The 23,458-nt window shown below is 34.8% G+C and overlaps 1 protein-coding gene across 2 annotated transcripts in view; it reads right to left on the bottom strand.

Annotated features, from left to right (window-relative positions):
* The window catches only part of GABRG2 (gamma-aminobutyric acid type A receptor subunit gamma2), a 108,550-nt gene extending 87,968 nt beyond the window's left edge, over positions 1-20,582 (bottom strand). For both annotated transcript variants that reach the window (XM_077780763.1, XM_077780764.1), the window contains exon 1: positions 20,237-20,582. In XM_077780763.1, coding sequence (XP_077636889.1) covers positions 20,237-20,343 — 107 coding nt within the window. In that variant the 5' untranslated portion in view covers positions 20,344-20,582. The remainder of the gene's footprint in view (positions 1-20,236) is intronic.
* Between the last annotated feature and the right edge of the window lie 2,876 nt (positions 20,583-23,458).

The raw sequence follows: 23,458 nt of genomic DNA, 5'->3' as shown, positions 1-23,458 counted from the left end.
TGGCCAGAGGGTGGGATGATTTTAATTATTTTAGACTGACTATCCTGCCATTAGGATCAAAGATGGAATTCACTTCATAAAAAAGCATGAGGACTTCAGAGACACCCAGTGATAATTGGGACAATTAATAAAATGAGGAGAGAAAATATGGGAAAGGCAACTGCAACACTGACTGGGGTCACAGGGTGTACATGGAAAAAACCCCCATCAATGTTAGATCTAGGATTATCCCTGAAGTTCATTTTCTCTGGGTTAGCCACTTCACCATCCTTGTTTGTTTAACTGTTCTTAAATAAAAGTGGGAGAATGTAGAGCAACTAGAACTCATTTACTACTGGAGGGAAAACATTTTGGCATTATCTGCTAATGATAATCACCCATGTATCCATAGCCCAAAAAGTCCATCCCTAGATTTATTTCAAAAAGAAACAATGCACACTTCCACTCAAAGACTTGTACAAAAATATTCGTAGTTGCATTATTAGTAATAGATATAAACATAAAATAAAACATAATCCAAGCAGATAAGAACATAATCCAGTACAATGGATTAATAAAATATGGTATATTCACATAATATTATACAATAGTACAAATTGGCACACTATTACTAAATTCAGCAAAATGAAATCTGAAAAATAAAACTTTGAGCAAAAGATGCTATACATACACTCATATACACACACCTACATGCTATGTTTCTGTTTATATAAAATTTAATAAAGGCAGGGACTTCTGGGTGGCTCAGTTGGTTAAATGCCTGACTCTGTATTTTGACTCCAATCATGATCTCATGGTTGTGGGATTAAGCCCCGTGTCTGCTTGGGATTCTCTCACGTACTCTTTTTCTATCCCTTCCCCACTAGTGCCCTCTCTCTTAAAATAAATATTTAAAAAATTTAATAAAAGGCAAAATTCAACTACACAGTTGAAAGTCAAAACAATGATTTCTTTGGGGGAAGGGAAAGAAGAAGAAAATGAGGAAAGAGGTGAGGATGCTTTCTAGGGTGTTAACAATATTTTATTGTCAGTTGTAGTTGGGGATTATATGGATTTTGTGAGGATTCATTGAACCATCTTTTGTCCTTTTGTACTTTGCATACATGTTTACTTCACAAAAACAAAGCCTTTAAAAATTAGATTTAGGTGTGCGTGTTAAAAGTAGAACTTTAAATTCCTAAGAGCAAGAAAGTTTTCGGTCTCCAACAGTATCATTTTCGGAAAATTTGCCAAGTGCCTGCCACTTGACAAAACACATAATGAACAGTTTCAAAAATACTGAATGAATCAAGGAGAGTATGGGTTATTTTTAAAAATTGAATGTCGGCAAAATTCATATGGTAAAATTTACTCTATTTAAAAATTTACATATGTAACAATTATAGCTAATATTAAAATGAGCTGCCTATATAATAGGCCATCATATAATTGCTATTACCTTTTTTGTCAAATGCTGTAATTCCTTGCATGTGAAAACTCAAGTAACATACACTTGAGAGTTAAAAAGGAAACAAGGTTGTGGCTAACTCTAGAAACCAGACACCAACTGTCTATAGCTATTGGATAGAACCGAAAAAGTGTTGATGGTAAATTGTGCTAAGAAAGAAATATCAATGAATACAATAATTCTTATGTCATAAATAATGATATTTATATAGATAATACTGATTATTAAACTGACACATTCTTAATTTATCCCTTTATTTATAAAGTACTTTATGTGATCTTTTTCCTAAGTGATAAAAATAATATTCTCAAATTCTTATTTGGGTAAACTTTGCCACAGAGTAAAACTATGGCTTCAAAGCCTGAATAATCTTGGGAAAGTGAGGCAACTCTTCTTGCAAACTGTATACTAATATGGAACCTTTAAAAGGCAGTAACCTAAAGTGGAGCCATAACTATGATGATCTCATACAATTTTTTTCTATGAGGTAGCAGAATTTTGCCACTGCCCTTGTATTATTGTTGAACTGTGATAACATGATGACAAACTAGGCCAATACAATTTGAGGGGCTGCTCTCCCTCATTCTAGAAATACACATGGAGTTTGCATGGTTGTTATGTTCTTACTATGGAAATCCAAAACCAACTTTAACCACAGAGATATATAAACTATAACCTAATGTCAGAGAGGGATGTAATTTTTTATTTACAGTCAAGAAATATTCTAAGGGAAATATTTTCTATTTCTTCCTTTATCCAATGACTATCATTCACTAGAAATTCACACTGTATCCAGCATACACTGATATTTAATACAGTCATTCTTCCTCAGGCTGCATGTTAAAATTATGTAGATAGTTTAAAAAAAACAAAAACATACCAGTGCTGAAGGCTTACCTGTTAAGATACTGATTTAATTGATCTAAGATGGGACCAAGACATTGGCATTCAGCTAATTCTAAGGTAAAGCAAGAATTAAAAGCTAGTGAAAAGAGTGTGACAGAGCTCTTGGACTTTCTTTTCCTAAAATAGCTATCACTGTGGTGACTACTCTCAACCAAGTCAAATGTAATTTACTAGTGTTTTAAGGTACACTGGAAATTCAAGATAGCATTATCCTCAAAATTTATATCCTATTAAGATTCTCCCATAACAGTATTTCCCAGAATTTAGGATACTTGTCCTTGGTAACCAAGACAGCTTTCAGTGTCACGTAGGAATAACATTAAGACAATGAAACATATAATTTGACTTTTTTTTTCTTTTTTGATTTTTCTTTAGCATATTCAGTTACATTAAGGGCAGTATCTTGGTTTATTTGTAAATTGTCTTTAACCACATTCACAAGTTTACTAACCTACTTTCCAAGGAGGACATCAAGCTTAGCACTTCTAATAGAAAATAATATATAATTAAAATGTGATAATACTGTATGGGGGGGAGGGGAAGAGGGGTGATGGTCATGGAGGAGGGCACTTGTGAGGATGAGCACTAGGTGTTACATGGAAACCAACTTGACAATGAACTATTTAAAAAGGAAAAAAAATGTGATAATACTATCCTGGTTTCATTGTATTTACTTTGCAGCTGTCTTGTATTGTGAAAAGTAAAAATGATTTTCCAGATTTTCTTTTATTATTAAATGTGTTAAATAATTACTTTAAAAAGACACCAGTTTTATGAAAAATATCAAGGAAATAAATGATTAGGTTTCACTGAGATGTGGCAAAAACCATGAAGGTAGCCAAATTTGGGAGATAAAGCCTTATAGATTTAGATTTCTTGATCCTTCAGTTAATTAGCATGTATTTGAGATTCTTTTGTGCAGAGCACAATTACAAATGGAAAGAAGTAGAAAGTTCAATGCTGATATCAAAACACTTTTCATCTATTTGAGGAAACAAATAAATATCTGAACAGTTAGAAACAGGCAACACTTAACTAACAACACAAGTCACTAACAAAAACACTGTCATGTGGTAGACCGTGACTAATCTGTCTGCAGTACCTCTAACTTGATGTTAAGTTTATTTCTATGAATGTACTTTTACATTTGCTACAAAATCTTAATTTCTGTAGTAAGAAGGATAGTTTCTCTGGAACATAAGGCATTTTGAAGAACCGATACAACTTTTGCTCTTCTAGCAAAATAAAAGTCACACATATAAAAATTGTTCCCACATTTGCAAGGAGGCCACACATGTGGATAGGAGAACCTCTGTGTACTTTCTCCCAAAGGTTAAACTGTCCCAGATTTAAGATAGCTTAAGGGTCACTGAAGACCAGTGTAAGAAAACGAAGAATGGGGGCACCTGGCTGGTTTAGTCAGTAGAGAATGTGACTCTTCATCTCAGGGTTATGAGTTCAAGCCCAACACTGAGTGTACAGATTACTTAAAAAATAAAATCTTAAAAGAAAAGAAAAGAGAAGAAAGAGAAAAGGAAGGCTGATTCTATTGTATGTAATATATGCATATATTCAGATGTTTATTCAAATGTATTACAAATATATTGAAAATTCCTTTCTTTGGAGTCTATTCTGTGACAGCAGAAAATAAAATATTCCAATTTTGTCTTTAATATTCAGATATTTGGAAACATGGAGCTCAGGTATTCAGGTGGCTAGTTGGATTTTCACTTTTATATGGAATTTTACCAACATAAGTATATACAACTGAGTGAGCATAATTCTAAACATTTTTTTCTCTTCTTTGTTTCTTTATTTTCTAAAATTGCACGATAATCCTTAAGTTCAAGTCAATACAAATTCCAAAACTGTCTCTGTAGCTGTGGTTACTTCTAGATCATTCTTAACATTTTTATTATTTGTCTCCTCCTGCCTAAAACATTGTCTCAAAATCAAGGTTTTATTAATCAGTTTAAAAAAGTAATCACATCTTGTCTCATCTTTCAGTTTTCTTCCTCCTCAATTTCCCTACACCTGTTTTTTGAGTAGTCCATTTTTATCTCAATATAATGTAAATTTACATAACTAGGAATTGCATACTCCAGGTCACAGAAATTTTTATTCATGCATTAATTCATTTGTTATTCATTATGAAAATATGATAGATGTTAACAAAAAAACCTCTGTATTGAAAATGAACATAAATAAGTAGATGTATTTTCAGAGTCCATACTTACTTTCATTCTTAGAATTCCAGAACAATGTAAAAAAAAAAAAAAAAGAAATCCCAATAGAATTTGAAATCATCCCAACTTCACCCCAGTTTAAGCTCATTCTAAATTGTCATGCTGGTTAATAGGCAAACTAAAAATTTTCATAGAAAAAGCCCGATTTGTATCATTTATGTATTAACAACTTAGGTTCTGTATCATGAAATAAGGTTAAAAGCTTTAAATGATAATGAATTTGTGTCATGTACAGAGTGGCTTAATGGAATAACAAGGCCAATTAGTGTCTTTTCTAGATAGGATATTACTACTTTTTTCAAGAGACTAATAACCTAATGCACAAATTATAAAAAGAGGCTCCCACAAAAACCATACTTCTTCCTATGTGTTCCCTAACAGTATTCATTCCATTCTTTCCACAGTCCTCAGGTACATAATTACCAGTGGTGTCAAAGCAGATCACACTGCTAATTATCATTTCAGTGACATCACTATCAATGAAAAGGTCCTGATTATTTCAGTCAAGAGTACAATCTCAAGTCAAAATAAAAGAAACTTCCATCTTGTCTGGAAAAACTCAATATGATTATTTTGTGTAAGCATTCCAGAAAAAAATAATCTAGTTATCCATTTTTAAAGTTATTATTTCCTAAGACATTTAATTCTCCCATGCAAATAGGAGATTGCTGACTAGTATGTATGTATGTTTAACCTTACATAAGATTGCCAAATTATTCCCACTAGCAACGTTTGAGAGTTTCAGTTGCTCCATATTCTTACCAACACTTAGTCTTGCCAGTATTCTTTTTTATTTTACCTATTCTGATAAATGTATAGTGGTATCATAATGTACATTTATGTTTAATGACTAACAACATTGAGCTTCTTTTTGTGTGTGCTTACTGATACCTCGATAACTTGGATGAATCTCAAAGGCACTATATGAAGTCAACTAGATGATTCTACTTAGATAATATTCTTGAAAAGAAAAAACTACACTAATGAATGGCAGACCAGTTGTTGCCAAGAGTTAAGGGAGGTGGAATGGTGTGACTACAAAGGGGTTGTAGGAGGCGATTATTGTGGGAGGAGGGGGTGATAGAACAATTCACTATACCAATACAGAATTAAAAGAATTTATGTTGTTAAAATTCATACAATCCCCTACCAATAAAGGTCAATTATGTTTGAGAGGTTAACTTAAAAATGAGACAAAGAGCTATTATGCTGTAATTTTAAATCACTGAACATTTAAAAATATTCTTTGATATGAGATGTTTGTGAAATTTCCATATGCCAACATATGAGATAATTGAGTCTAAACATTTAAAAATCTTCTGGGGAGAAAAGAATTTTATTAATTAAATGGTAATGTGGTTTCCTTTTAAGTTGATACAATGATAGTTGGATTCTTTCAGCTTTTTAGATGGAACATTGCTCTGCATGGCTTTGTTGTTCACAGATTAAGTTAAACAACATAGTTTATGGATAGGAAATAAGTATACTTTTTAATGCTCTTGGAGAATCCTTTAAACTCTAAAATTCAGTTATGTTAATAACTGCTTCTAAGTCATATTGATTATTTTGGAATTAAGATACTATCTTTGCCACTACTTAGATACAGAATATTCATCTTCATAAAAACATATCTGTTTAAACACATTATTTAAATATAGTGCAATCATTTGATAACAATGCCACAAAATAAATTACTATGCTTCAAATAATTGACATAATAGCAGAATTAATAACTAACTCTTGATTCCACTAAGATTTTGTATCAAATATAGAATACTACTATATATAACCCTAAGAAAAGTTAAAGCCAAAATTTTTGATAATTACAAGCAACTGAAAATTGGTAGGTAAATTGCAACTCTCACCATTCCTCAAAACATAGAAGCACACTTCTTACTTAGGAAGAAAAAATTGATGGTATTATTATATGAGGCATTTCCCTTGACACAAACCCTGTATCTCGAATATAATTCAAATTCTTCACTAAAGCTGGAAGAAAGTAGATTCCTGCCTCCCAAATCCTATACCCTGACCTTTTCATCCTTGGTTGCTATCCTCCAGCCAACTGGGCCTTTCTTTAGTTCCCAAATCACAACAAGTTCTCACTCCATTCAGGACCCTTGCACTTGTAATTACCTATGTTGAGAGCCATCTTCCCTTCAATCTTCTCATGGTTGAAATTTTTTATACTCATATAAATGGAATTTCTTATCCATTACTAATAGCTTTCCCTGACCATTCTCCCTAAAGTAATTCTTTTCTTTTCTCCATCATACCACATTTTTATTATTTCTTCAACTCTTACCTCTCTTTGAAGTTTGTTTACTGTTTGTCCCTAGACTACAAAGTCTAAGAGGATTAAGAAGATATCTATTTTTCTCATGGTTTTATCTCCATCCTCTAGTACAGTGCCAAATAAGTGTTGGGGATGAAACAAATATTTATTTATGGCAGGATGGCAGGAGACAAGAAGGAAGAAATTTGTCTGCTTTTCATTTATTACCATTCCACATTTAAGTTAGCAATTTAAAGCTCAACAAGAGTCAAATGACATCTCATGTTAGCTTATTTCAAGGAGAAAATGGACAGAATCACATGGACCTATGGGTTGAAAAAATTATTGAGCATGTAGTGTTTATTTGGTTACACAATTTCCTTAAATCAGAGGTAGTAATTGAAATAACTATAAAATAGAACATTTTCTATAAGTAAATTTATAAAATTATGGTTATAATATATAATAAATAGTTTAGTGTTTTGCTTTTAAAAGCATGTCTTTATTCTGGAAAATAACTTCCACAAGAGCAAGGACTGGATTCATCTCATTCAATACTTTTCAGCATCCAGCATAGTGCCAGGAATATAGTGGCAAGGGATTAAACAAAATGTGATTCACAAAATAGATAGGAATTAAGAAGGTCACTATTCAGATCACCTGATTCAGAGTATGTAACCACTATCTCCAAGCTTCTGCTTTATATGCATTTTTCTGATAAATTTCATTTATATCTAAACATCTACTAAGAATATGCTTAGGAGATTACTTGGAATCTGAAGTCCAAAGAATAAAATTAATGAGAAAGCCTTTCCTTCCTTATTATGATTCTCTACAGAGTTTACTTTCATACTTACTCATCAGAAGCACTGAGCTGCATATAGGAATGGTAGCAGGTCTACAGAAAGGAGCTCCCATAATGGACCTCAGAAACTCTGTAAATGACCTCTTGACCACAAGGGTACTTGAAAAGTCACATGTTTCAAGGAGTATTTAATGGCCAACATGGCCATTATGTGGGCTACTGAGTTGATTTTATTTGCTGTTTATTGTATTATATAAAAGATTTGGGTGAGGTGATGTGGTATGACTAGGAGGTTTTGCTCTGTTTATCCATTTAGGTAGGGTTTTATTACTGGATATTTTTCATCTTTTTCAATGTAATAATTAGCTTAGTTAAATATCTTTCACTATGACTTCTCTTTTGTAACCATGAAATAGAAAAGATTTATATTAAAAATATTCAATTCTAAAACATCTCTCTAATGAAAATTCTGAATTAAAGAATTTCAAAATCTTCAAAAGAATTTTGAAGAGAGGTAAGAAGCTCTGAAAGTAGTATGTATAAAGGAGTTAGGAAAATGAAACTAGCATTTGAAAGAAAATGGCAAAATATAGTGTGACAGTCAAATTGTGTCTGACAAAGAATCAAGAGCTGACCCTATAGAAGTTGTCAGGGATTTTATCATCAAAGACTATATTGAGGGGCGCCTGGGTGGCTCAGTTGGTTAAGCATCCAACTTTGGCTCAGGTCATGATCTCATGGTTAGTGGGTTCAAGCTCCATGTCGAGCTCTGTGTTGACAGCTAGCTCAGAGCCTGAAGTCTGCTTCAGCTTCTGTGTCTCCCTCTCTGATCCTTCCGTGCTCATGCAGCCTCTCTCTCTCTCTCTCTCTCAGAAACAAATAAAACATTAAAAAAAAAAAGAAACAGCAACATTAAAAAAAAAGACTATATTGAGTAATCACATGCCCAATTTGCCTGGGAAAGTTCCAGTTTATTACCATTCCAAATTTAACTTTCCACAGGCACCTGTGATCCTGACAGAATTATTAACAATTATACCCTTTCACAATAAAAATGTCTCCATTTTGCATAACAAATATATGGTAAATTATATTCAAGTCAAGTTAAGACAACTGGGTCTCATGGTAGTATGGGAGTTATTGCAAACGTTTAATGTGGCAATATAACAACCATATTTGTATTTCAAGAAGTCATTCTGAAGTAAAACTATCTTTATTTGGAGATAACAATATGGTATATAAAAAATCATAAGGGATCTATAAGAACTACTGGAATAACTTTTAGAACGAATTCCAAAGGATATAAAAGTAATACACAAAATATATTGTTTATCTATATAATAGTAACAAACAGAAAATAATTTAAAAACATAACTTAAAAGGAGACAAAATACTTAATAAACTTAAGGAAAATGTGTAGTGTCTACAATGAAAGATACAATAAATTAGTGAGAAGAATTTAAGAAAACCTAAACATAAAGATAAACTATGTCCATGGATTATAGAACTTAATATTGTCAAAATGTCAATAATTTTCGATTTGATCTACATATTCAGTGCCATTTCAAGAGAGACACAGCAGTCCATTTTTGTTTTTGTATAAATTGACAAATTTACTAAAATATGTAAGGATTTAAAAGATGTAAAATAGACAAATCAGATATCTTGCAAATGAAGAACACATAAGGATGTATTTCTTTTTCTTTTAAAGGCAGATTTTTAATGTTTTTTATTTATTTCTGAGAGAGAGAGAGAGACAGTGTGAGCAGGGGAGGGTCAGAGAGAGAGGGAGATCAGAATCTGAAGCAGGCTCCTGGTATATATACCAGGCTCTGAGCTAGTTATCAGCACAGACAGCTGGACGCGGGGCTCGAACCCACTAACCGTGAGATCATGACCTGAGCCGAAGCCGGGCGCTCAATCAACTGAGCCACCCAGGCACCCCAAGGATGTATTTTATATTCAGTGCTTCATTTCAAGATTTACCATAAGGATACAATGATCAAAGTTATATGGTAGTGACTTAAGAATAGTCAAGTAGACCAATGGAAATGAATACAGATTTCACAAACAGACTTCAACATATATGTTAGTAACATTTTGATGAAGTTCAAAGGAAAGTCAATAGGAAAAGGAAAATCTCAAAAAATAGGGCTGAGACAATTGGATAAATGTATAGGGGAAATGAATCTCATCTTCTAACATATTAAGTAAGAATAATAAAAAATTGAGATGGATCAAAGAACTAAAAGAGAAAGCTATAACTACAAAGCCTCTAGAAAAAATATGAAAATATTTTTGCAAACTTCAGGGAGGCAAATATCTTAGGCCAGTAAAACCACTAACCAGAATAGAAACAATGATGAATTGTACTTTAAAATTGAACATTTTGTTCACCTAGGTAAATTAGTAAATAAGGCTATATATTGGAAAAATATTTTCAGTATATATATCTGACAAAGGACTTTTATCTAAAATTCCTAAGTACTCCTACAAATGAATAATAAAATGAATCAAAAGAAACAAAAAACCTAAATAGGTACAACTTTACTCCCACTATAATGGTTAAAATCCCAAAGGCTTTAGTTACCAGATTCTAACATGTCCCAGGTGATCCTTATCTTCCTGGTATCCACGCATTCACACTTTTACCTAAACCTTTCGCACTGTGTATCAGGATTGTTCTATGTTACTAATACCACATGGCAATAATATTGGTTCATAATTTTAACATTTTATTGTAAAATCCTGTGGCTTCTATCTTGAGTGCTCTCTCTCTCTCTCTCTCCTTTTTTTCACTCCACCTCTCCATCACCGTTGAAAGACCACTGGTCAAGGAAATGGAGCTTCCTATCAATATAGGAGTGAACTTGGGAACGGATTTTCCAGCACCTTCAGAAAACTGGAACCCTGTCCAACAACTTGAATGCAACCTCATGAGAGATTCTGAACCAGAATCATCTAGCTAAGTCACCCTTGGATTTCTGATCCTCAGAAACCTTGTGAGATATGTTTTTTTTTTTAATGTTTTGGATAACTACTTATATAGAAATAGATTACTAACACAAAGGCAGACAATACCTAAAGTTGTAAGGATTTGCAGTAATTTGAACTTTCACACATTAGAAAATCATTCTGAAATTTTTATAATTTCTTATAAAAATAAATCAATTCTATGTGCTACCATTCCCACCAAGAGAAATGAAAACAGGTCCAAAGAAACACTTGTACAATAATGTTCTTATGAGCTGCATCCAAACTGCCTCAAATTGGATGCATTAACAGAAGACTGGGTAAACATGTTGCAATTCTTACCATGGGATTCTAAACAATACAAAGGAACTCATAATATATGAAATATTATTATGTCTCAAAAACATTATGTTTGGCAAAAGAAGCTAGGCAGAATCTGTTGATTTAATCACTATCAAGTTCTAGAGCAGGAAAAAAAATAGTCTATGCTGAGAAAAGTCATAAAAGAGACTATCAGAAGGGAGGAAAGGGAGAGTAGACAGGTAGTTAATCAGAAAGTGGCACAAGAAAATCTGCAGGTGTGAGGGAAACTAATATATATTAAAAATGAATGTGTATATGTATGTATGTTATGTATATGTATATAGGAGGGATGTCTATACTAGTGGATACATTTGAAAAAATTTCATCTAACTATACATCTAAATTCGGAATGTTTCATTACATCTCAATTATCTTTATTTTAAAAAATATCTGATACAAGAAAAGTCTATTTGCTGTGTGGTAAATTAGTAAGATAGCAAAACTGAAATCAGAAAGATACTTCGGATGACTGATATAGTACCGTATGTAACATATAATGTTGAGTTTAATTCTATGATCAGACCTCTTAGGCACAAAGAAAAATGAAGAGTTAGTCATGACATTGAATAGCAAAATATCAGCTTGGATTGTCTCCTTCCACCTTCATCTCCAGATGTAATCCATTGCTTACATTTCATGGCCTAATATACAAATTTTCATCAAGAGTAACAACATGTGTTTGCTCTGAATAATGGGTTGAGTAATTTTGCTCAGACACCCAGGCAGTGGTTTCACACTATCTCTGGAAAAAGATCCTTCTTTGCAGATCATTAAGGAAGCTATCTTCAAGAAGAAGTTTCATATGTTAACATATATTTTCTTATTATATTGGTATCTAATCAACATATGTTAGAAATATTAAGTTTAGAATAATGATCTAAGGTGAACGATTAGCATAGGCATTCTACAAATGTAGGAACCTCTCCCCTATTTTCTTTTCTTATACAAGTTAAGGTAGGAGACTGAAGAATTAGAGAATTTTTATTAAGAAACTCTCTTATGCACTCTTCTAAAATTTAGAGTTTAACAGAGGTGGAGAAGAGATTTCTCCTTCTAGGAATATCTCCAGGAAATAGACCCTATAGTAGTAACAAAAACAATAACAAAAATGACAACCTACAAGGGATGATTACTATGTGTAAAGACCTTAACATGTATCATATCAATTATGGCACAGAATAAACTTATGAAAAATTGTTATCTTCATTTTTTTTAATATAAAGACACTAAGACTATATGAAGGTGACTAAGGGCCATCAAGTAATGATAGGGATAGGACTTGGAATTCTGATTAAGTGTGGTTCCATAGCTTATGTTCTTTAAGGACTACACTACACTATAGGACCCATTTGTTGTTGTTGTTTTTTACCGGCAGCTAAGTATGTTGAACTTAGAGTGAGATACTGATGGGAAAATAAAAAGACTTTCCTTTCTTTTTTTAGAAAAAGACAAATTTGAAGGAAAAGAAAATGCAATTTTAATTATTTACTTAGAAAAGAATTATTAAGCATCTATTCAAGGCAAAGCCCTTCTCTAAAAGGGCTTTTATAACCTTCTCCTGGGTTATATCAGGAGACATATCAGTGACTTTACTTTCATTATTTCTGGCTTCTAGCTAAGGGAGGCAGAAAATAGAAAGTAAAAATAATAAACCTGTATGCAACATGGAATAAAGTTATCTACTTAATTACTGAAGGCCTGAAGTATAAGGAAGGATCAAACATAGGTGAGGGTACATGGAATTGTGAGTACAAGGTTGAGAGTTGTTTGCACTATTACATTAAATAATCAGTATCAGCCTCATTGGGAATGTAATATTTGAGCAAAGACTTGAAGTAGGTGAATTAGCTAGTGAATGTCTGGGAGAAACATTGCAAAGGGAACAGAATTTTTTTAGTAAAAAAATGTTTAATGTTTATTTTTGAGAGAGAATGAGAAAAAGAGAAAGAGAGAGCAGGCAAGGGGCAGAGAGGGAGGGAGACACAGAATCCAAAGCAGGCTCTGGCTCTGAGCTGTCATCACAGAGCCTGACTCAGGGCTCGAACCCATGAACTGTGAAATCATGGCCTGAGTCGAAGTCATAACAGACACTTAACTGACTGAGCCATCCAGGTGCCCTGGGAACAGAATGTTAAATATACTTTCTCTGTTGTCATGACCAATGTTGAGAACAGAAATAAAAAGGGGGGGNGACAAAGTGAAAAGACAGAAAGAAAATGGGGGGGGGGGGAGGGAGAAGGATTAGACACTCATTTAATACAAAATGTGGCAGGCTACCAAAAAGAGGCAGAACTTGCTAGAGAAGGCTAAAACAGGTCATGGATTCCTTTTCCTTTACCTACTTTGGAGCTACATGATAGAAGTATAAGAAATCAATGAGAGAGGCGTTCTTGTAGAAGAAGGTTACTGGCCTATGAGTAGAAAGAGCTGTGCAATTTCATATCCCCTCCTCCCATGGAGGTACTTGCTCCACTTCTAGCTCAAGGCAATTAAAAAGAAAGTCAAGAAATCAACTCATAGATGTCCACTGTGAGGGAAAACTAAGGAGGGCAATTGTTATCTCTACCCCAAACAGAAAACTTGCATACCTGCCTCTTAGTGCTATCTGAACACAGAGTGGGTAGAGAAATCTTAGGTAAATTTGGCCTATATTCTCTATAATCTGAACAGTCCAAATGACTAGGCTGATTCTCTCCTGAAAAAGTCTAAAGGTCATAGGCTTGTTTGAATGAGCCCAATAGTGAATAGAGTCAGAAAGATCTTCACTTCCAGAATCAGACAGAGAGTTTGCTAAGTCTATCAGTTCATATTTTCTTTCTCCCTCACTCCCTTCCATCCTTCCTTCTCCCTCCCTCCTTCCCTTCCCATGAGCTAAATGAATGTCAAAACAAAACAAAACAAAACAAACAATTATGTTGGAATTGTCTTTTAAAACTGTCTATCTGGAGAGATGATGCTAGCAAGGAATCACAGTGAATATATTTTAGAGTGGAGCTGAAGGAATATCATCTGACATCAACCATCATATAGTATAACTCATGTCAGGGAATAGTGTGATGCCAGAGGTCTCCAAAAGTGGAAAGGAGAAAGAGTATCTTCATAGAACCCATCCAATCATACTATGAAAGAGTAACTCAGCATTTAGGTATCTGTCACCCAGATAATTTAAATTAATATCTTTCTGCTCCTTTAATTATCTTCTTTCCTTCCACTCCAATCTCAAAAAATATTCAAAAACAGCATAATACAAGAGACGAAAAGGCCAAATCTTAGGTCAAGCTTGATCAAAAGAATAGAAGACAAAAACAAAACAAAGCTCATTGGGAGGTTGAAAGATCAATTTAGATGAGTTTAATAGCTAAAAACAAGATTATTCTCAACTTTAAAATAAATGAGAAACATATAGGATTTGTCTTAGATATTGTCCTGGTGTGAGGAAAAGAGATTTAACAGATGAGGTTTGAAGAGAAACATAATTTCTAGACTGTACATAGCAAGTTCAATAAATCTGTTATTGAGAAGTTCAGGCAAATTTTAAGTATCATCTCCTAAGAGAAGACATGAAATTAAAGATCTACAAAAATACTTAGAAAAAAAAATGAAAGATGAAATCGAGGCAACTATACTATTCAAGTAGAAATAATATTACTACCTCAATATCTGGATATCTCTGTGTTCAATACGTTAATATTTAAGGTTGACATTTTAATCACCTCAGTAATACAAGCAACTGCTTAATTAACTTTGGCATGTGATAGCTTAATATCAAAGTGCTTAAGCTTTAATTTCCAGAGGAGTATGAACTTACACCTAGAAATTGTGGTCTTATTTTTTCTGAGAATATTTGCATGCACATTCTTATTTTCTGGTCTCATGAGTTTGATGAGGAAGATAATACTTTTTTGTGACTTTTTTGCTGTAGGAATTGAGATATGGAGAAGTTAAGGGACTACTCTGAGTCTTCTTCAATATTACTTGTACAGCAGGATTAAGACTCCCCTAGTTCTCTCTCTCTCTCTCACACACACACACACACACACACAAAGACTCCCCTAGTCACATTCCTAGGTCAATAATCCAAACTACACAAGTATAGTCACCCTTTTGTTTTTCTAACATTAAGAAAATACTTGGATTGTTTTGAGATATAAAAAGCCTCTCCAGTTGACTTTATTGGGAGGGTTGTTTGTTATTCATTTCTCCCATATTCTGGGGAATAAACATCCTTTAAAAGAAAATAAAAAACCCTTCTTTAAGTTACACATTTGTGGCTTGGAGTAAAAATAAGGTTTAACTCCAAATCATATTAATCCCTATAGTATTGTGATAAGAGTGCAAAATATGGTAATAATTCTATATCATTAAAATATCATTGTATAATTCTATAGATAAAGTGCCATGTAAATGCTAAATAAGTAGCACTGGTATTACGCTCTCCACCCATTAATAAGGAAAACCATATGAATAGCAAATAAAATAATAGTGGTGAAAACAAGAATACTTGTTAAGCAAAGATCCTTTGTAATAATTGAAACCCTGCCATGAACTCAAGTTTGGTTGTAGAACCAAAGTCTATGTAGTGAGACAAATATACAGCTGTTCCCCTTCAATTACAAGTATGTGTTATTCCAGCAAAGCCTACTTGTGTTTGAACAATGAAAAGCCTATCTTGGAATGGCTAGGAAACTGTGTCAGTGACAAGGGCCATAGTTCTACTAACATATTAACAACAAAGATAAAGCCTCCAAAGTTAATATTAACTTCCTTTCAATTTGAAAAATTCTTTTTTTTTTTTTAATGTTTGTTTACTTTCAGAGAGACAGAGACAGTGCGAGTCGGGGAGGAACAGAGAGACTGAGAGTGAGGGATAGAATTCCAAGCAGGCTCCATGCTGTCAGCACAGAGCTCAGTATGGGGCTTGAACTCATGAACGTGAGACCATGACCTGAACTGAAACCAAAAGTTGGATGCTTAATCAACTGAGCCACCCAGGGACTCCCAACTTAAAAATTTCTTGATATGGAACCAAATTTTCAAGTGTGTGGAAGAAAGACTGCTATCATTAAATATTCTTTAGTTTAATTCTTTAGAGGAGATTATTCTAAATGAAGCCTAAGATATCAGACATTTATGTAACTATTTAAATTAAAAGCCGATTCTTAAATTTCTGTCTATAAGTCAAATGTTTTGTGTAGAGTGTGATGGTCATCTGGATTCTGAGAAATATCAGGTGATAATATTTTTTCTTTTTTTTCCCCCCAGGTAGATGTTTGCCTCAGGGTAAACTATTTGAAATTTAACTAAGCAATTAACTATGCTGAGGAAATTATTTTTCTTCTAAATAAAACCAAGTGGAAGATTTGGAAATATAGGAAAGTATAGGCTTATAGATAAAGAAATTCTGTTAACAGACAGTGTTATAATAAAGAATCACAACATCCTCTCTACATGCAGGATCATAGCCTACTAAATAATGTTAAAAACTACGAAAAATTGGTTATAGGTCAAGATCTTTAGCAGTGCACCAGAAGAGTCACCTGAAGCATTTCTGTTCAGGGAACAGCTAAGAATAGAAAATATTTACAAATCTCGAACTCAGTTTTCTTCTTTTATAATTCAGTGTGGGGCACTGGGTGGCTCAGTCAGTTAAGCTTCCAGCTCTTGATTTCAACTCATGATCTCACGGTCCATGGGTTCAAGTCCCAAGTCAGGCTCTGTGCTGGCAGTGTAGATAGAGCCTGCTTGGGATTCTCTCTCTCTCCCTCTCTCTCTCTGTTCCTCCCAAAATAAACCCCCAAAAATAAAAAACTAAGTTAAAAAATGAAATAAAATTTAGGGCTAGAACTTCAAAGTAAAGGTTACATTTAGTATCAAAAAGTTAATCAAATTCGCCTCCATTCAATTTAACCTTGAAAAAATTGATATAAAAGTCTTATTTATAAATATGAAATAAAATGACTTTTAAATAAATAAAAATGACTTTTAACACTTATTCCTATTTATTCTAAAAAAGTTCTATTATATTACAATTCCTTTTTTCTTGTTAGGGTATTTTCACTCTGAGATAGAATATAGCTACATTGAAAGAGTTTATAAAATTGTAAAATTTGTTCTAAAACCTGTATGTATGAATAGTTATACATGGAGTGTATATAGTTTGTGAACATAATTACACACACACATTCATACATACATGTATATTTTATTTTTTCAGCCAACGTTTACTCAACATGAGTTGGGTTTATTAATATTCTTTCTAGGTATTCTTTATCTTTTGTGGTTTATATAATATACCCAATGTTATAAATGAAAAAGTCTGTATGTGAAATTGACTTATTGTGGTCAGTTGAATAATTAAGTAGCAATAGTCAAAACACTTGTAAATATTAAATACAGTGATGAATAAACTTCTGGAAATCAGCAAAGCAAATACCACTTTTTTTCAATGAAGGTCTAGGGTACTTGTTGAAAGTGAATATTCCTGAGCTCCATCCCAGAAATAACAATTCAGAATCTTTCAGTATATGGTTCAGGAATCTCCATTTTAGTAAGTTTTCTAGGTGATATGATAGCACTATACAGAGGTAACAGGACAGTTTACATAACTTTGAGTTTCAGAAATTAATATTTCCCACATAAGAAGAGATATTAGGTGTTAACATCCTCTCCCCAATGTTTGATATCCCTCTTGGTTTTCCTGTTGTATAAACACAACATAATAAATTTAGTCAATTTAATAAGAGATAAAAATTTATTCTTAGCAGTTATACAAATGAAAAAGCCAATTAAATATTTGTTTTTTAAAGTTCCCTTCAACTCTCTAGGTAGTTCTACTGCCACTATTTACCCCTAAACCTTCTTTTAAATTGGCTTTTAGGATCCTACATTTTCCCAGATGCTTTTTGTCCTCCTTTAGAATCAGCTTTAGACATCAAAGCTTCTATTTCCATCCGGCCCTATTCAGCCACTCAAATGGCTTTTTTTTTTTTTTTTTATGAGATTGCAGTAAACTGAAACTCTGATCACATTCTCTGCATTAAACTGCAATGACTCCATTCCCTCTCATTACTAACAAAATGTGCAAATTCTCCTACTGGAGGGTTTACATGACACATAGTTTCCATTATTTAGAACTATCTAAAAAGCTCATCTAGGGTACTAGGCAAGGAATTGAAAATTAAAATGTATCACTAAAGTTTTACTTTTTATATAATATTGGAGAAGAAAAGTCAGAGCTGTGGAAACAAAATAACATCTTAAATATCATACAATTATGAATAATAATAAAGTTATACATTTTTCATTAAAATAAGGCCACTGGAGATAAAAATATCTTCATCTATTAAGTTATAAAATTGTTTACTAAGATAGACATGAAGAGGAAGGAGACACATTTTCCTATGTCCTGTGTAGATTTCAATCCACAGGTTTCATAAATGGTAAGAATATGAGGATGATATTCTATCCATAGCAACTATCAACTCCTTAGTTTCTGAAACAAATTAAGAGCTACACACAACACTGAACAGAAAAATATATGCATAAATTTTAAACAGAAAAAATGTTTTTTCCAGGATTCCACTCAAATGTATTCCATAGAACAATTTCCAGTATAAGGCAGTTTATACTTCTGAGAAAGCCACTAAATCTTATACTCTTAAGAAAAACACATTCTATTTTTATAGTAAAGAACAAAGGTATGAAAAGTGCTGAAAGAATTAAGCAGAACTTGTCTCTACTTAGAAACTCCAAGAAAAGGCTTTCACTCCTTGTTTTCCCTGGGTCTCCTCTTTACCAGAAATCTGTATCTCCCAATACCTACCCTAGAGAAGGGAGGAGGACCAGAGAAGTTGACTAGAAATTTTCAATAAAATAATAGTTTAGCCCTCATCCCTTTTGTCTTCTTTTGACACAACTACTACACGAGAGCATCAACTTCCACAAAAACCTTAGGACAATGACTTGATTTCTTCTATGGCTAGTTTTTTCTCTTATTTTTGTGAGGTAGGAGGTGAAAGGGATGAGAGTAATTCTTATAAAGATTTATTTCAAAATGACAGTTTAGAAGAAAGTAAGAAGTGTAAGTAGTGGACTTCTAACTTGCCTTTGGCCCTGGCTAGAAATCCTGAGGGTATGTGTAGGTGTGGTGCCAGGGGCTATTTAGGTGTGTAGGTAACTGATGACCTATAGATGGAGGAATATTCTCCTGATACTTTTGGTGCAGTGAAGTTCAGGAAAATATAGCTACAAAAGACTTCAGAGCACATACTTGCTAGGGTTTTTAGAAATTCATCTTCCCCTACCCATCTTTTCCATTTAATGCAGCAAGGCTAAATTTAAGGTATCAGTGCATAACTTCACAATTTTGGCTTAACATTCACCTAGTTCAGCTTATTTTTCAACACTGCAACAAGACCACCTCTTTTCTAGCCATATATCCTCTATAAAATCATCAACTACATTCTCCACCCATGCCCACAGTCCCCCTCCCATCTCCTGGGAGGTGGAGGGAAATCAGAATTGCCTCCCCCCCCCTCGGGTTTTAGTGCTCCCTGGCTCCCCTGGCCTTCCGTCTTCACTACAGGGATGTCCTGTGTAGAATTAGAGTGTCCTATGGGGTTCGATAAGCTTCGTTTCCTTTTGGCCCTAACTGGGACTGCTGTCCCTGGTGCTGAACCATGTCTGCCCATCAGGGAATCTGCTGCTAGGTCAATGGGGATGAATACGAAATTTGACTGACTGATCTTAAGAATGCCCAGGTGCAGGAGCAAACAATATTTGGTGTACAGGAACAGAATCCCTCCCCGCCACACACATACGTCTCCTGGGTGTGAGCCAAGATCCCATTTGCAGTTTTTGCTCCAGACCCCCCCTCCCAAAATTCCTCCAACATGGCCTCAATGGCCGGCATGTATCAGTTAAGCCCACCTCCACATCAGATTGCAGTATTATCAAAATGCTACTCCCCAAATACAAAGTCTTTATGACGTTAGCTTTTCCACTCTTAAACGAAACAAATAAAATTTTTTAAAAAGACATAAATGAAAGTCACCTTCTTCTTTCCTCCCTCTCTTTTCTGCCCCATATTTTCACATTCCCTTAAATTATAACCCCATATCCCAGAACAGTGTTTAAAATCTGGGTGGTCTCCCTATTTCCACACTCTTACCCCCTCCCCCACCTCTCCGGAAGAAAACAACGCTGAAAACAGCACATCTTACCCGGGGTACAGCGATAGCAGGAGCAGAATCCACACCGTCATTTTCTGTGAAAATACAGGAGTCGAGTAGCCTGAGCTTCCTGTGCTCCATATATTTGTCGGACTCATCAGGGTTTTTTTTCCTCCTCTGCCTCTAGCCTCTTGGTTGCAGAAGGATCCCTCCCCTTTGTATTATTATTATGCTTATGATCTGATGGTGGCTCCCCCCACCTGCCTCTAGTAGGTCCCGTCACTGAGGTGCTGTGTTGCCACCAGCTTTGGGAATTAATATTCAGGGGGCAGAAATAAGATCAGCACAAACGCTTGCAGATACCATCAAAGCGTCAGCTCTGGGAGCGGCTTCCAAGTCTGGGGGAATAATGTATTTGAGGCAGGGGGAGGGTTCAGGGAGAGACGCACAGGGAGACAAATAAGGGAGAGAGATGCGCGCACACTCTACACATACTCCTGCCCCTGACACTTACACATACTCCCCCGGTCCATCGTTTTAGGTGGTGCTTTTTTTTTTCCTGTTTTGTTTTTTCTTTTAGTGGGGGCAGGCAGGGCTAAAACTGTGTGTGTGTGGTGTGTGTGTGTGTGTGTGAGAGAGAGAGAGAGAGAGAGAGAGAGAGAGAGAGTGTTTAAAAGAAATTAAAAAAATCAAAGACTCTATGCGCGATTAACTATCACGCAGATTAACTATGAGGTCAAAGTGGAAGTGATGCACTCTGCTGCAGCACGAATTAACACATGCGTGGTGTCTTCCCAGTGCTTTTAAACTCCTTACTGCACGCACACACTTGCAAGGACTGACTTTTATGGCAACAAGAGAGGCTTTAGCAAGCCCGTAAACTATATCACCAGTGACAGAAGGTTTGTCTCATCAGATCTGCCAGGAATCCTTATTAAAATCGTGCAGTCTTAGAAATCACGGTTACACTGTAGGGGGAGGAGGGGCAGTGGTGGGGGAAGGGGGAGGAATGACTGTTTCTCTGTAAAACACTCTGTAGGGAAATAGATTTGGTGAATTTTCCATTTGAATGAAGGGAGAGGACATTGATAGAATGAAAAGACATGAAAAAATGTTATGCTTCCCAGGATTTACTAGCCCCTTTTTGGTTCCCCAGCCCCAGAGAAAATGTAAAGACAAACATTTGAACGATGAAAATAATTACACTGAGATAGCTGCTTGAGTAAAGAATATAAACCACAAGATAGGGGCTGCTTTGTGAAGAGATTTGGTAAAAGAGGAGAGATCAAGAGGACATTTAACAATATAAGGAGTTTTCTATTTGCTATGTGGGAAATGCCTTTTTGTTGTTGTTGTTTTGCTTGGAGACAATCCTGAAAATTTCTGGGGTGGATGAGTCCTGTTAGCATGCTTCCTTCTTGCTTAGAATGTTACCATGGATACTGATACATGGGAGATATCCCTCTGTGCCATGCTAGTTCATCTGCCACAGAGGAAACCCCATTACTCATCATAAAGAAGAAAGTGAAAATTGTTTGAAGTGTCCAGTAGAGTTCAGACCACAGCAAAAAAGTTTATGGAGAGATACAGGTGAAGAGGACCAAAAGACACCTTGCTGCTATATAGTAGGGAGTCATTTCAAAACCAGTGGCTTTTCTACAGAAAGTCTTCGAGGTGGGGAACTTGAGTAAGGAGTCCAGGAGGCAGAGGAATAGAAAATTCCATCCACAAGCCTAAATTATGCCCAAGGAAAGCAGAGAGAATTACTAGTAGCTCCCGCCAAGAATAGAAGTTGAAGAAATTCATTCTGACAATGAAGGAAAAAAGGCCTCACAGACACACCTGGAATCCTACAGGCCTTAAAAATCTACCTTATTTTGTGACATTTGAACAGAATCCAATCAAAACAACAATATTCATAGGCAGCAGGCAATTGGCTTTTCTATTATGATTCAAATAGAGGGAGAACAAATATAAATCCCTATCTTTGCAATTCTCTTGTTCCTTGCAGTACTGTGAGGAACTTTGGCCCTCTTTATGTTGACAAAAAGATGCTTGGTTGTTAATTGTTGAATCTTTCTTTTTTTAATGTTTATTTATTTTTGAGAGAGAGGGACACAGAGGATGAGCGAAGGGAGTACAGAGAAAGGGGAAACACAGAATCCCAAGCAGGCTCCAGGCTCTGAGCTGTCAGCATAAAGACCGAAGCAGGGCTCAGGCTGGAACCCATGGACCATAAGATCATGACCTGAGGGAACACGACCAGAGCCGAAATTGGACACTTAGTGACTGAGCCACCCATGTACCCCAGCTGTATCTTTGTTTTTAATGAAGCTATTCTATTGTATATTTGTAGGCTAAGGCTAGGTGCCTATCAAAACCAAGCCAGTAAGATAAATGAAAGAAAAGGGCTGTGTTTCTGAATCACTGAAGTGCTGGAAACAATACACATTGGAGTGATCACACCCAATCTGAATGGAATTGCCACTGCTTGGTTCTAGTTAGAGTTGTCAGAGGAAATTGAAATAAAATTATGAAAAATGTCCCGATTTTTAAAACACAAAGGAGGCCACACCAAACATATGTAGGCCATTAGGTTGCAAATATTGTTCATACCATGTAAAAAACTGATGTGACTATTCTGTCTTCTACTGTAAGAACATTTCCAGTTTTGCATCATGAGCTTTTTTTTCTTCTGAGTTTAGTGACAAGCATATTAACCTAAGAGAATGAATGCTATCATATTCCCAAAGTAATAATTCATATATTGATCCTTTATCAATATCATAATAATCTCTATAAATTCTAATCTACTTTAATAATGGAATACCTCTCAGCATATTAAGAGAATCTGTGAAGGAAATTTACTTTTTATGACGTTTAGGTACAATTTTACCTGCACTATTCCTGGCTAGGCTTCAGTTTGACTCTGCGGACATTTCCTATCTTTTTTTTAAATGTTTATTTATTTTTGAGAGAGAGAGAGAGCACGCACGGGAGCAGGGGAGGGACAGAGAGGAAGGGAGTCACAGAATTCTAAACAGGCTCCAGGCTCTGAGCTGTCAGCACAGAGCCCGTTGTGGGTCTGAAACTCACAAAATGCCAAACTGTGAGATCATGACCTGAGCCAAGGTCAGATGTTTAACCTACTGAGCCACCAGGGGCCCCACAGATATTTCCTATCTTGTGGGTACTTCTGAAGGAAATTCTTTTACTATATTTTCTAAGATTTTGCAATACATTTTATATTCACTAGTATTGGAAGACACCTTA

This window comes from Crocuta crocuta, unplaced genomic scaffold (assembly GCF_008692635.1).
Source record: "Crocuta crocuta isolate KB4526 unplaced genomic scaffold, BGI_CrCroc_1.0 scaffold343, whole genome shotgun sequence".
Taxonomy (NCBI): domain Eukaryota; kingdom Metazoa; phylum Chordata; class Mammalia; order Carnivora; family Hyaenidae; genus Crocuta; species Crocuta crocuta.
This window is presented reverse-complemented; position numbering and strand designations above follow the sequence as displayed.